This window comes from Platichthys flesus, chromosome 19, assembly GCF_949316205.1.
Source record: "Platichthys flesus chromosome 19, fPlaFle2.1, whole genome shotgun sequence".
NCBI lineage: Eukaryota > Metazoa > Chordata > Actinopteri > Pleuronectiformes > Pleuronectidae > Platichthys > Platichthys flesus.
In genome coordinates this window covers 10,337,139-10,351,695 of record NC_084963.1, presented here as the reverse complement: position 1 = coordinate 10,351,695, position 14,557 = coordinate 10,337,139, and the positions used below count along the sequence as shown (strand labels likewise).

General features: G+C 42.1%; 1 protein-coding gene across 1 annotated transcript in view; it reads left to right on the top strand.

Annotated features, from left to right (window-relative positions):
- Nucleotides 1–14,557, top strand: part of LOC133974919 (astrotactin-2-like) — a 249,798-nt gene that overhangs the window by 136,124 nt on the left and 99,117 nt on the right. Inside the window, exon 11 of the mRNA XM_062412735.1 lies at nt 4,829–4,979. Within this exon, the coding sequence (XP_062268719.1) occupies nt 4,829–4,979 (151 nt within the window). The remainder of the gene's footprint in view (nt 1–4,828; nt 4,980–14,557) is intronic.

Here is a 14,557-nt window from a genome sequence, read left to right as displayed (position 1 = left end):
TGTGGCTTAGAGTGTGACATTCAGGGAGTACTGGTTGTGAATGGGGAGCAGTTGTATAAAACACATACTATGGACATCCTCCCCATAAACACAACAGTCGCTGCCACAATACATTTTCAGAAAACCATATAAAGAAACCCTTTAGATGCATCTAGCCAAATTAGCAAAAGGGTTTAGTTTTCCATATGATTCCCAACACTTTTGATTGTTTACTTTAAAAAGTATGTCTCCTCAAATGGAACAGGATGTGAAATATGGGATTTGATCCTCAAAACATGAATAAGTTTCAAATTTCTAAGATGCATTCACACTCCACCCCTTTGATAAAGTCAGACATATCAGCTTTGGGATGTGCGGTGCATCTTAACAGCCATTGTAGTGTAGCAACCAAAAATGAGCTCATGTGCTCCAACAACAGTAATAGTTTTTCCCTCTGTGTTACGCAGCCACATGACGGTGACCCTCTAATCCACCGGGAGGAAGTCTAACTGGGCAGCAGCAGCTGGCTGGTGATTTGTCACTTGTCCCACAGCCGACTGGCACGTCTCCCCTTGGGCAATCCCTGAGTAGGAGTCCACCGTCAATGAAGGAGTTTGGTTCCAGAGCCAAAGCTGTGCATAGAGTTGAGCCCAACTACATTTTGTTGGTACCTCTTGACTTCACGAACCAAATCAGGCACCTTCCCCAAAGAGAGATTACATTTCATATTCTAAAGGACAGTTTTCATTGAGGTCCAGAATGATTGAATCTGTTCCACCCCCTGCCTTTGCCCAAGAAGAATTGCACTGGTCTCTGCCTTTAGACATGCAGGATCCTTGGCTCTGGAACACTGCACCAGCTTATTGCTTGTCCAAGAGGATCATCAAGCAGCTACTTACATAAGCTCTCTTCGAGTCCACAGATTTTTTTTTTTTGGTCTTGGTGAAGGTGCAGCTTCGTGTAAGGAATCTTGTGGAATGTGATCTGGCTGTATCAGGTGCTAGGACGCCTCTCGTGAGCCGTTCGGTTCCAATAAACCTGGGAGCTGCCTTCCATTGAATGCCTGCATTAGACTGTGTCCAGAGCGAAACCTGTTCTCTCTCCTGGTTTTTGATATTCATCGAGTTGCAGGCGAGGAGGTGACAGGGCCACATTTCCATTGTAGCTGCGTCATGTCGGCTTTCTGGGTTCACTGGTCTAAGATCTCTGATGTACAGCAGATTGGTGACCCTGTGTCACGTCATTATCTCCAGGTCTAATTCCCATTAGGCATGAACCTGAACCACCAAGGTGGTAAGAGCAGCCGCCAATTAGACATATATACCCCAGAGATGTAATTTTATGCTAATCCCTTTGTTTTTTTTGCAAGTTCAGCATGTATGATTAAGACACTGTAATGTGACCTGTAATGGGAAATTTACAAAAAAACATTTGTGTGATGGGTAGTATCGGCTGCAATAATGATTTTTCATCAAAGTAAAAAATGGGGGAATTCAGCAGTTCTCATGTCATTTATTGAGATTTTTCTGCACAAACCATATCCTGTGTCTGCCCTAGAAGTCTACATACATTTAATCATATACATGAATGTGAGATAATCCCCCCACGACTATAAAGGCCTTGGACTAAGAGGTTAATAACCATCCCTCTTTTTATCAGGGGTGCATATTTGGCCTCTAGAAAAGCAGACATCCCCCATATTGCTTAACTGCAAAACAGTTACTCATGTGGCCAACAAAGTAGTAAATTTCAAATATATCATCTGAAAGAGAATTTGTGTTAGTGCAGTGAGCATTAGGGTTTGGTGGGTGTAATGAATACTACTCTGCCATCACCACATCACTCGTGTCTAATAGGCTCCACAGAATATTTGTTAATCTGCTCCAAACTGAAGGTGACATTGTAATTATCTTAAAATGTGTGTGTCTTTAATCACATTCTCCAGTCGCATAGCCTCCCTCTACACACTCAAACTATGTAGACTTTGCAGTTTTTCTTGTCGAGTTAATTAATAGCCACATTCGAATTAAAGCTCAAACCAAATGAGCAACAGTCACGGTGAAAAACGTTGGCCATCAGGAAGGCAGAGAATGAACCAGAATGGACTAACTCGTGATTACTAGAAAAAAAGAAATAAAACAGAAACTCGATAAATTAAAGTCCAGACTGATAGGTTGCTTGTGTGGCTTCTAGGTGGACATCTTATCTTTTTTTTATATTCAGAGTGTGTGACAGTGATTTGCTATCAGGACAGCAAAGTGCCAGGAAAGGTTTGATTTTTTTTTTTTTTTTTTTATTCGCAAAGGGGGACCGTCCCGATGGGCTGTCAGCGAGTCGTAATACTTCACCGCTCACACAAGAAAGACCTGCCAATTACGCCCTGATGCTCCATAAATCTCACATGAGAACCAACCGCTTAATACGAAGAATCCCTCACTGCGAGGAGCCGTGAGGTGTCGCGGGCCGCATTCCAAATGCCGATCCCACACGGACGCACGTTATGAAAAAGAAGACAAGTGCGTGAATTGTGTTTTGTAATTGAAAAAGATAGATAGATGTCTGCCCACATCTACCCACAATGCATCCCTGCTCGTATTATTAAGAACAGTTTTCTTACTTGTTTTCATCAATGCTGTGCACGTAGCATTCCTACCTTATTGATGAATTTGAATGCTTCTTCTTTCATCTTTGCCTTCAGGCCAATGCCAAGGTCACGGTACACAGATTTTTCCACATAACTATTTCACATTGAATACTGAGTCAATAAGAGTTCACTTTTGCCATCTTTGCTCATTGAAACAAACTTTGCAGGACAAATTGTTCTGTTCTAGGTTACATGTAAGTTAAATGATAATAACAATACACTTTATTTACAACTTTTAAACAATAGAGTCAATATAGATGAATAGAGAAGTAAATATAAGAGAAATGACAATTAGAAGGATGCAATGTGACATGGAGTATTCAAATCAAATGTATGAAAATAGAGCTTTGTCACATTACCACAAATAAAAGCACTAATATGACAATACAAATAAATGAACAACTGAAATAACAGGTGAAAGAACAACTTTAAAATCCCTCAAAAAACACGACATCACGAGAAAGCCGTTCTATAAAAATCGGTTTTAAGAAGGGATTTCAAATAATTAATTGAGTGTGTGACTGATGGCGAAAACCACGGTCACCTTTTCGACCTCGACTTCAATACAGCCATCAGGGCTCTACCTGAGGATCTAAGGCTGCGTGCAGAAACATAGGAAGTCAACAATTCTATAATGCAGCTTGGGGCCTTGAAAGTAATCAGTAAAATCTATTCTAAAACGGACAGGGAGCAAATGGGCAAACATTACTCAAGGACATTTTAATCAAATCAACAGCAGCAACATCAATATGTATAGTATTGGTTCGGTTCCCCCCCGTTTTCAGTGTAGCCTTTGAAATGAGATTTCCACAAGCAGCCGGGTACACAGAGACGAGGACACACAAATAGTCCCGATGCAACAAAACCCCCCCCTTGCTCAGCAAGGCATCTGTCTTCCCATCATTGGAGATTGTGTTGCTGTTTGCAGAGTCAAGTCACCCTCACAACACACTGCGGTCCCCGTGGTCCCATCGCAAGAGACATCTCTTTTGATTCCTCTGCAAAGAGAAACGCAGGGGTTGCTTTCCCCCTTCCGTTCGCTCTGACAGCAGGCAGCCGAGTGCCGAGTGTATGGGCATGTCTGAGCAATGCCGGAGTGCACACAGCGTCTGAGCTGTACACGATTGGTCAAACTGACATTTCCCGGGGCGAAAAATAACCACGGAAATCCAGCTTTCGGAAGTGGCAGATTTCTCCTTTGTTTGGAGTGAACAGTGAAGCCTCTGAGGTGGCAGAGTGACACAGACGCACACGCACGGCTCTCTGTAGTTGTGAGGACACTCATTGACCTAATGCAGCCCTAACCCTAACTCCTGCATAAGTTAACATTTGGTGTGAGTTAAATAAATTACATTATCATGCAAATCTAATAAAATACTTTGCCATGTTGCACTGTATGCATCTTAAAATAATGTCAATATCTTAATAAGATGAAAACATAAAATGTGCAGAGCAAAAAATATGAGTTCATCATTGAGTTTGTATGATTGTGTCTTAGTCGTGTGTGGTCTTGCCGCTCTCTCCTTCAACGTTTGGCCTTGGATTCGATGTTGAGGGTTAATGGATGGAGATTGCTGATTCCCTGTAGGCCCTCCATCAACAGACATGTCCAATTAATGCCAAAGCTGCCATTAGTCACCGGCATGACCTCCCACGAACTGATACGAACTACAACATGCATCACTCCATTCTCCGGAGCCTGTCGAGGCACAACACATAAGCCCCAGGGTGCGTCAGTGTTACGCTTCTTTTTTTTTTTTTTTAAAGGTTTATTGACAATTGCTTCTGCGCTGCCTGTCACAAAATACAGCTGAGGCACACAGAGCAAAACTTGCCATGTCACAAAAATAAAATAAAAACTGTATTCAAAAACAACAAACTGCTTGTTAAAATATATCCCTGTTTTTTACTCATTAGAATATAACTTGTATTAAAAAACATGAGGCGCAAACTTTACAGGTATAAAGGTATAGTGATTCATTGCTGGTGGAAAGGTGAAAGCCATTAAAATCTACTCATTTCTTGCATTACCCACAAGCACGAACAGCTATTCAATTGCACCAGAAACAGAAAAAGGTTGCGAGACACTGGGTTTGTGTTCCGCTGCTCAAACACACATTTCCACTTGTCGGGCACTTGTACCACCAGGTTCCTATTTCTGTAGTTTTCATGTTTCTAACCTTTTTCTCTCCTGCACCTTTTCAGGGAAGAGGCTATGATGTCCACTTACTTTGAGACAGTCGACGACCTGCTGGCGTCTTTCGGGCCGGTGCGGGACTGCTCCAGGGAGAACGGTGGCTGCAAGAAGAACTTCAAGTGCATCTCTGACCGACAGCTGGACTCATCCGGGTGCATGGTAAGTGTTCTGGTTTCTTGTTTCCAGGTGACACCAGCAAATTGCCATACATGTGTTTGTGCAGTTTTTTTTAAATATTTGATAAAACATAATTCCCTTTTGACAGTTAAGCCGGGCTTGTAAAAACATATTGTGGTTTAACGCGACAGTAAAATGTCATTGTACAGTCATTACATTGCCATTGTGTGCGGTGATGGGTTCCCTGTGTGTGTGTGACTTAGTGAGAGATGTGCTTGTCGCGGACAGACCTGCTGATAACAGGCCCGGTTGTTCCACTCACTGCTGCTGTCAGCTGAAGTGTGGAGCTGCGGCTAACTAGCTAGTGGGTGTTGACAGCACCTTGTCTGAGGGACAGCGGGACCACACTGGGAACGCTGGAGTCGGGCCATCGGTCCGGCTGGACACGCACCCGAGCCACAGATGTGCTGCCCCTGGTACCGCTAGCGGTCGAGCTTGTTATGGTCCGTGTGTTTTACCCCTGACTGGGAACTCACGGATTTCTCATACGTGTGGGAAACATTGGAAAATTCATGGAATCAGGTTAGAAAATAAATGATTAAATAAAAAGATACCAAGTTAAACTATTCAAGTTAAGTTGTGGAAATAATGACCAGTGCTTGAAGTGTATGGAAGTGATATATGAGCTACATTAAAAAAAAAAACATTTGCATAATCACCCCTTTTATGTTTTTCTTGGGGGGGGGGCAGGGTTTCTTCTCCCAAGATGAACGCCGCTCATTAAACTTTCATGCCATCTGCTGTATCCTATCTTGGCTTTTGTGATGTTTCCAACCAATCCATAATATTTGATGTGCCGCTTGCAGCCATAATTACTGTGGTTTAGTGTCATGCACGTTTTGTTCATATGGACGCAATGGGCATCGTGGGGCCTCGCACTGTTGTAGTCCGTGCACTGGTGTTGATCGTGCACAAGCTAAACCTTTTTTTAAGGCTGTCCGCTTTAGTCTGCTTTAGTTACATGTCAAATCAAATCAAAGTGGATTTGTATAGCCTATGTTCACAAATCACAATTTGTCTCACAGGGCTTAACAAGGTGTAACATCTTCTGTCTCACTGTCCTTAACTTTAGAAACCTCAGAGAGAGCCACATTAGAGGGATCCCTCTCCCAGGACAGACAGAAGAGCAATAGATGCGCGGTTAACTAATATAACATCTTACCCATTCGAAACTAAAGGAAAACACAGAAGTTGCTTTTTGACGTATACTTTGGCTTCCATATCCCCTCCAATTACATGGAGGAGGTGGGATTTATGACCTATCCTGCAGCCAACCACCAAGTGGCGATTTGGATGCTGTGGCCTCACTTCTCTAATCTGTATATACAGTTAAACATTGATGACTTTAAGAACATTTTCCAATGACAGCAACCAAATGGAAGGTTTGCTACTACTAACATCGCTGATATGCTACGTTGTCACATTTACCTGCAACAGGCATGTGTAGAAAACACACATTTAACCCGTGAATGATGGAGCTGTCCTCTTTGATTTGATAAACTAGATGTAACTTTGTAAAGAAACAGTGTGAAATATAGTTGCCTGGCATATTTACAAGTACAGGGTGACCAGAAACTTGTGATGCCAGGTTTTTTGACACCGTGAGGCGGGCCCAGTGTCGTAAAGTAATTAAATTGATGAGCCATCTCAAATTGCTGGAGGATGGTTCGCAGAGTCATTAAGAGCTCGGACGGGGCTATAAATCGACCGGTCTTTCCACTGTTTGTCTCGACCAAAGACAAACCCCCATACGAGGGTTTTTCCGATCTTCCTCTCTTCTTCTTTTACATTTATATTACCAGTATTCATGAAAACCTCTCAGGAACTCTCCCTACACTTGTGACACACTGTTATTACAGAGTCGGTAATTTTGCATGGCACTGATCACAAATGACGTTCTTTGTGACACTGCCATTTAGGTGTAATGTGTACCATTACTGACGGACAGGGCCCCGTGTAGGAGAAGCTAAATACATCCATTATGCATGCAATGTGTTCAGCAAGACCTTTTTTATACTCGCGTCACCACGGGTCAAGTTATTCTGACTTTGCCCTCTGCAAATTCATCCTCCACGATTTTGCCACCCACTGTGTTACCATGACGAACCTCAATATTAATAAACCTGAACCATCTTCCCCGTCATTTGTCAGAGCCCAGACAATTTCCACCGTTCACATATTCGGTAGCCCGTGGTCGTTCTTCATATTTTAGGTTTTTACATTTATGTAGTGGTAATTGCCTCTTGCCCCAAGCAGCGTGACATTTTGGAATAATATCCATCACACTGGTACAGATAAAATGATAAAATGTTCTAATAACCCTCCGTCTCTGCATTTGCTTGATGGTCCTCTGCACCTGCGATATGGATTATTAAAAAATGGTTAATAAGCGAAGGTGCACCGTGTCAGTCTTTCCCTAGTTTCACAAATAAATGATGCTGCACTACCTGCAACTAATAACTCATTTATGTCCTAACATTTGAATAGTTCTAAAGGAGTATTGACTTCTCATATTTAGTTACATCTACACAGGACACTATTAGACCTCCTCAACAATTTTGTCAATGCAATATTTAAGTATACAATGTGTATTGATAATTTAAATCACACACATGTTGGAATACTTGACCGAATTGATGTGCTACCATCATAAAGTAATGGTTTCCACAGGGTTTTAAAAAGTGTAAAAAAAAAGGTACAAAAATGCATAATCTGACATTTTCATTAAACACAACTCATGGCATGCTTATTTGTTTTAAGATCAATGTTTTGGCAGTATACACAGCTTGCACTATCTCGGTGTGTTGTAGTTCTTTATCAAAGATACACATATAAAACTACAAAAACGGCCAATAGTACAAGAAATACCTTGTACGGAATGTATCGCAGTTCTCTTAACTGTAAGAAAGACTTTCTCTCTGCCTGCATTATTCTACACTCAGCCACTTCACCTTATCTTCACCTTTAATTATGCGGATATGCTGGTAACACTGGGACTTAGATATTCATTTGTATCTCTCATGCTTGTCATAGGTCTTAAATTGTATTTATTATGGTCTTAAAAATGTCTTATATTCAACATTTTGAAACCTGCAGAAAGCTTGAAAAAGACAAATGGATTGTGTTAGTCTAAATGTATCATGATAGCTTATATACAGTATGCATATTTTGGTATATTTTATATGCATTCATTTACTGTAACAGTAATAAGGGTGGTCACACACATTTTTTATGCATTTGCACAATGGTAGGATTTTCACCTATACAGGACTGGAGAGCGCATTCAACTAGTTGCTTCTCTGAGTATGATAATAAAATAATAATAAATTATTATCAGAATCATCGATTGGAGGTGGTGGACAGCAGAAGGATTATGTATGAAATATGAATGGGTACATGCTACTGAGGCTGTGGATTGTTTGTCAGAAACTGCCCCGCGTCCCTGAATGCATCACACCGAGTCATTAACTGACTGACGCACACATGCATATGAGATCTGACAAGAGAGCAGTTCACACAGCTCGCCATCAGCATGCATGTGGACCCATATTAAAGACCTGTCAGGAATAACCACTTTTAATAAAGCAAAGAAAATGCAAAGTAGAGATAATGCATACATATTAATGTCCTCTGCCTCGTTCGAGCTCCTCTTTCCTCTGGACCTCACTTAAGCGGCTGTAGCCAGCCTGGAAACATTTAGCGTCAACTCACACTTCCATAACGTACAAATGTCTCATGAAATATTAATCTGTGATGATTCGGAACAGTCTCATGGCTCCGTGTGCGGCTGATTAATACACAGACAAAAATACTGACAAAGCCCCGTGGTGCTCAGAGATGAACCCGGAGGATCGTAGACACAGTCGTATTATTTTCCCCGCTCTGACTCCTTTGAATTGATGTTATTTTAACCGCCCGGTAACAGAGGGGGTGCGAACACAGCGCGCTGACATGCCACACCGGAGGGCTTAAAAAAAAAAGAAGCCTTTGTCAGAGTCGGTCCCCCCCCGGAGGCTGTCTGCTGCTCTTAAGACAGTTAACATGCATTTGCAATTAATTAAATTCCAGTCAGAGCTGGTGTTGAAATGTTGGAGACGCTGCATTACATTTATTTTTTTCGTCCGCGTTCCCCTCACCGCCGCTGCCGAGTAGGAGAGACGATGACAGATGGTTTATTCTGGTGCTCTGCAACCTCGGCTTATAACAGCAGCTGTTGTAAGCGCAGGCTAGCGATTTTATACAGGTAGTGTTTTTTTTGTTTTTTTGTGCTGCCACGTTCCTTTTTCACCACTTGGCTCATCACACAGTGTACGGTTTATATTGTACAGTATTTCACAGATGTACTGTGCAATACTTTACATCCTTATGCTCTTTATGTTGTTGCCTGCGCCGCTGTTTCCATGATCACAGTCACCCTCCCTCCCCCGCGTGTGAAAACGATGGTGATTACAGGAAATGTCTCCGCACAAATGCTGATGATTCAAATGCGAGAGAGGAAACCGAAAGCAATGATGTCTTCACTAAGTCCTGAGACGACACACCCGTATCCCAGAATAAACCATATACAGGATAAATGCACAGTTACAACTTTAAAAACCTTGTGTGGGAATTTGAAATGTCAGATTAAAGCATCATAAAATTGTCTTATTGATTAGAGTGGCCCGTTTTTCTATTCGTCCATCCATCCATTAGCTTTGCCACTTATCCTTCAGGAGTCACACAAGGACACTGGAGCCAATTTCACTATAAAGGAGATTGTTGACTAACTTCACACATTACATCTGCACCGTACCATTAAGAGAATGGAGCCTGTCTCATCCAACACATATGCCCAAGGTCAGGCTCTAGATAAAAGGTCAACCAGCAGTACATTGTAGAGTCTACGTTGAGTGACTTTAATACCTTATTAAAATACAACAGAGAGAGAGAGGCACCAGCTCTTCTGCATTACATCAGCAACAAGACGTAAGGACACAACCTGATTCAGGAATGCATACTTTAACTATCCAATAAGATACAAGCACATACACATAACATAGAGAGTCACAGCAATTCTAGCCTTTCGTTGATGTGCCGTTGGAACGGGTGACGCAAGGTGAGGGAGATATATCGGGACGCTGAGGTAGACGTCTTCAGACCCGGGGGTGACAACAGCTGATGTTACTCTGTTAACGTGGCTGTTGTTTCATCCCGGGTCTCTGAGGTACATCCAGCCTGCATTAAACCCTTCTGCGTAAGACATGAGCTGCTGCCTGAGCTCTGCGTTCACCAGCTTCCAGAGAACTTCCATCACACTCACTGCCCTGGTGAGATCGCCTGGGCTAACACAGAGACAAGCGACCAGTCACATTCACATCCATACCTGTTTACTTATAGAGTGTCCAGTGAACCTAACCACAGTGTCCATGTCTTGAGGGAGGAAGCTCGAGAAAGCCCTACCAGAGACACAGAACATGCAAAGTCCACAGTAAGAGATGGGATTTGACGGTGCTCACCACTGCACCACTGTGCCGCCACAAAGGAGTTCTTAATATTAATTTTGCCAAGATCCGATACATTTTTTAACATGTGGAACACTGGAATCCTCCAAACCTAACGGTCAAATGGATAATTTGCCCCTGTATATCCGGATATTGTATTGTATCAAAATTATAGGAACAATAATAATTATGCTTTATTTAGATTTATTCACCAAAAGTATTTATTTCCTCCGAAAAAGATTGTGGTTTGAGTTAAAATGGTATTTCCTTAATGTTAGAGAACATCTGTGGTTATGGTTCCAATAATAAAACTGCTTTTATTGTATTGGTATTGAATGCAAACTCAATAAACAAAAACATTGGATTTGCCTCTTCTGATTAGTATTAACCGTCCTGTTAGTGCGGCGGCGAGTAGGAAACTTTATTGGCAGATCCGTGCCGCGTGAACGGCAACGGTCTCGCCTTTAGCCGGCGGTGTCGCATTCTAGCTGAACCTGTGGTCAATGGACCATGTCATGCGCTGCGTCTGTGTGTGAAAGGGGAAACACTGATGCACTCTGTGAACTCTCCCGGGGCTGCTTGGTGAAGCTCAGGACTCTGTAAACATGGCTTTCCCTGGCCGCTTGCCATTTTTCTAAAGTTTAAGTTTGACAACTGCAGCATGTTGTGGTTGCTGTGCTTTTGGGGAATGGTGGAATGTTTGTTTTTTCTTCTTTGTTTATAGCACATTGTTGTATCCAGCTACAGTATCAGTCTTCCTAATGGAAGCACTGAGAGGCTGAGCAGATGGCAGGATATTAGTAGCATATCTTTCATCACTTGATGTCCCTTTTGGGATCTGGTAAAGTTGTTTGGAAGCTGTCTTTACAAAAGATGTATTTTTAAAATTTCAGACCCCACCCGGAAGTTTAATTTTGGCCTGTCAGTTTCAGATGGCTCGATGACGGATATTGTTGCCTCCCATCTCATTTTTTTGGAGCTTGCGTGACACCGTCTCTGTTTGCACGAGTTTATTAAAATGTGCGGAACACTGAGAAAGTCAGGAAGTAAATGATGAGTTGTCAGCACGGAGCCAGGTTTCTGCCTGGTTGCCTCTGGTTTGCATAAAGAGTCAGGAGGAGGAAAAAAATGGCAACTCCGCCCAGACCAAAGTTTTTTTCATCCGCTATAATCCCACCGTACCCACCGTCCGCTGCTCATCCCCACAGTCCTGTTGTCCTGGCAGCCCAGTATCACAGCTCCCCCTTCCCCGCTGCACAGCACAGCACATTGCTTTATGGTTTTAAAGCAAAATGCGTTGTTATAATTATTTCATCCGTTCGGTCCGACACTGTTGGTTAAATGCTGAATCAAGGGAGTCATTGAATTTACCACTGGGATCTGCGTCCCAGTACTCCACTGAGGGAGCGGATTAAGATCATGGCACGATGGAAACGAGACTGACGAGGCAAATAGCCAAAATTAGCAATTTGTTATATTGTGATGGCAGATTTTATATTTAGATATGTTTAATGAAAGAAATGACAAGTATATAATTATGATAGATTTTCTGTGTTTAAAACTGCAAACATGTAGGGGTCAGTTTGGGAGACTCAGATGTGCTTTCGTTGGAGGTTCCTCTGTGCCTCTGTTGAGACAACAGGTTTTCACACCGAGATTCTTTTAGGGGTCAATCCAGCAGAAGACAGGGGTCCTCATTCAGATTGAAGGTGACCAAATGTAAGCCTGATTACAACAAAGAGCAGAGAGCTGATTGGATGAACATTCTGCATCTCTGTGAGGAAGGGTCTGACTTGTATAAATGTAGTGTGATTTCATTGTTCAAGGCGCTTGCTCGAATCTTTCAGTGGTACAAGCAAGTTGCCCTCAGCCGCAGCTGAGTAAGAATTAAACAACCAGAATTGATAATTGTTCTGCTGTGAAATGTATTAAATATTCCATTACAATTGTCAATGTAGATGTATTCAGTATATTAATATAATGTAATTACATGTTCCCGTTTATCCAAAGCTTTTGAATCGGTGGTATTATAAATGACTAGCGTCTAATGTCAGGGGGCACACTCCCCCGTGAGGAATCCAATATTTGACAAGATAAGTTTTTTGAATTGGAATCCGCTTCAGTCCATTTCACAGAGCAAAGTAAACCTCATGTGGATTGAAAGGGAATATTGAATCTCACAGACGTTGTTCCAACGGACAGGTCTGTAAGATAGCTGTTTGAATTTCCCTTCTCTTAATGATTTCATTCATGTAGATGGAGTGTTTTCATGAAACACAGATATTATCTGTTAATCTTTTCAGATTTCAAGAAAAAAAAAAAACATATATTGCTCATTCAGCACAGTAAGTTACACTTTACTGCTATCTTACACGTCTGAAGAAGCTGTCTTTTATAAAACTTTGCGTCCTGTATCTCTGCCTCCGAGGCAGAGCGAGAAAAATCCACCAGCTTTTAGTTAATTAGTAAACATGTTAACTTTAACGGAATCTAAAAGTGTGTCTATTACGAGTGTTTGTATCTTTCAATATCCCCCCCCCCCGAAGTAAACAAAGATCACTCGACGCTAACAGACCGTGTCTCTGCTGTCTCCGTCATCAAAGGCAGCAAAGAACAGCGGTTCTCAAAGCCTCGGGCGCTCCAGCTGAGCCGAGAGCCGCCGCACGAGTCTGGTGGAGTCGCGGGACAAAGTGATTCCTTTACTCTCGCTGTCGTCTGGCGTGTTGTCGCCACTGAAAGAAAAAAAGAAAGGGAGGATGACAAATAAAGACAAACTGGCCTGTAAACAAAGTCGGTCCCCAGAGCGTCGAGCCGACTCACCCTGATTAAGCCGGTCACGTACAGTATACACACGGATTCTCCATGTGAAGACGACGGCTCCATATCAAACCCGAGAGTCACAAGGCCCGGGGGGAACAAGGCACTTTGTCTCTTGTGCATATTCATATATACACAAGACATATATACAGAATGTTGCCATGTAGTAGCCATTTTCACAATGAATAATGAATGGGGAGAGCGTGGCCTAGGGGATAGAGCGGGTGCTCTGCAACAAGAAGGTTGCCGGTTCGAATCCCACTCTATCCCATCTGCATGCCTAAGTGTCCTTGGCAAGATACTGAACCCCTAGATGGCCCCTCATAAAATGATGAGTGTTCTAAAAATGTAAGTCGCTTTGGATAAAAGCGTCAGCTAAATGACATGTAATGTAATGTAATAAATAAAGCGGATAGAAAAATCAATAAGGAAGAACTACATCTGTCTTAAATGGCAAAGTCTGTTTCTGCCTTTGGCCAAGACCGATCCCCAAATAGCTTTGTGGCTGTTTTTTCTGACTGAGGATTGAATATAAATTCTCCGGAATATGAGGAACAAACAGCTGGGGACTGGATTGCACCCTCACAAGTTGTGTTTTTGCTCTCGCAGCAATAAAACTCTGTTGCCTAATTTAACCCGTTTGAACAGCGGTGGAGCTGCAGGGTACGCGTCTCTGCCACCTCTAAACCAGATTAGGCTGTCAAATATACTTTTAGAGTATTTGATTTTTTTTTTTTTTTTTCACCACGCTGTCTGTCAGTGTGATTTAGAGCTTGGCTGTTTTTTTTGTTTATATGCGAGATGTTTTTTGTCTCAGCACAGATGTCTTCATTAAGAAAGTATTAAAGGAATTAAAGGTAAGGTTTCTGTTTCATTTGTTTCTAAAGTCTTCGCTGTTTAAATAATATCCAGCCGTGCTTTTATTTTCCATTGTTGCAGTTGTGAAAATATATAAATCCTTGATTCTTTTTCAACAGTCGATCACATGAACATCCAACATCTTAACCTTGACAGGATTATTACAGGACGGAGCTCCCGATACATCATTATGCTCACTTCCTGATTAAAGCTGAGGGCACTAATGGGTTATTAGCAAAACGAACAGCATCCGTTCAGATGTGCGAACTTTAATTTGTAGGGGTGATCTATGTGCACCCTGTAATGTCCAGGGAGATCTATGTGCTGCTTCATTTGATGTATTTCATTTTTTTTTTTTTTTATTTCATTACTTCAAACCCGCTTACCTCGTACGTTTAATCCCTC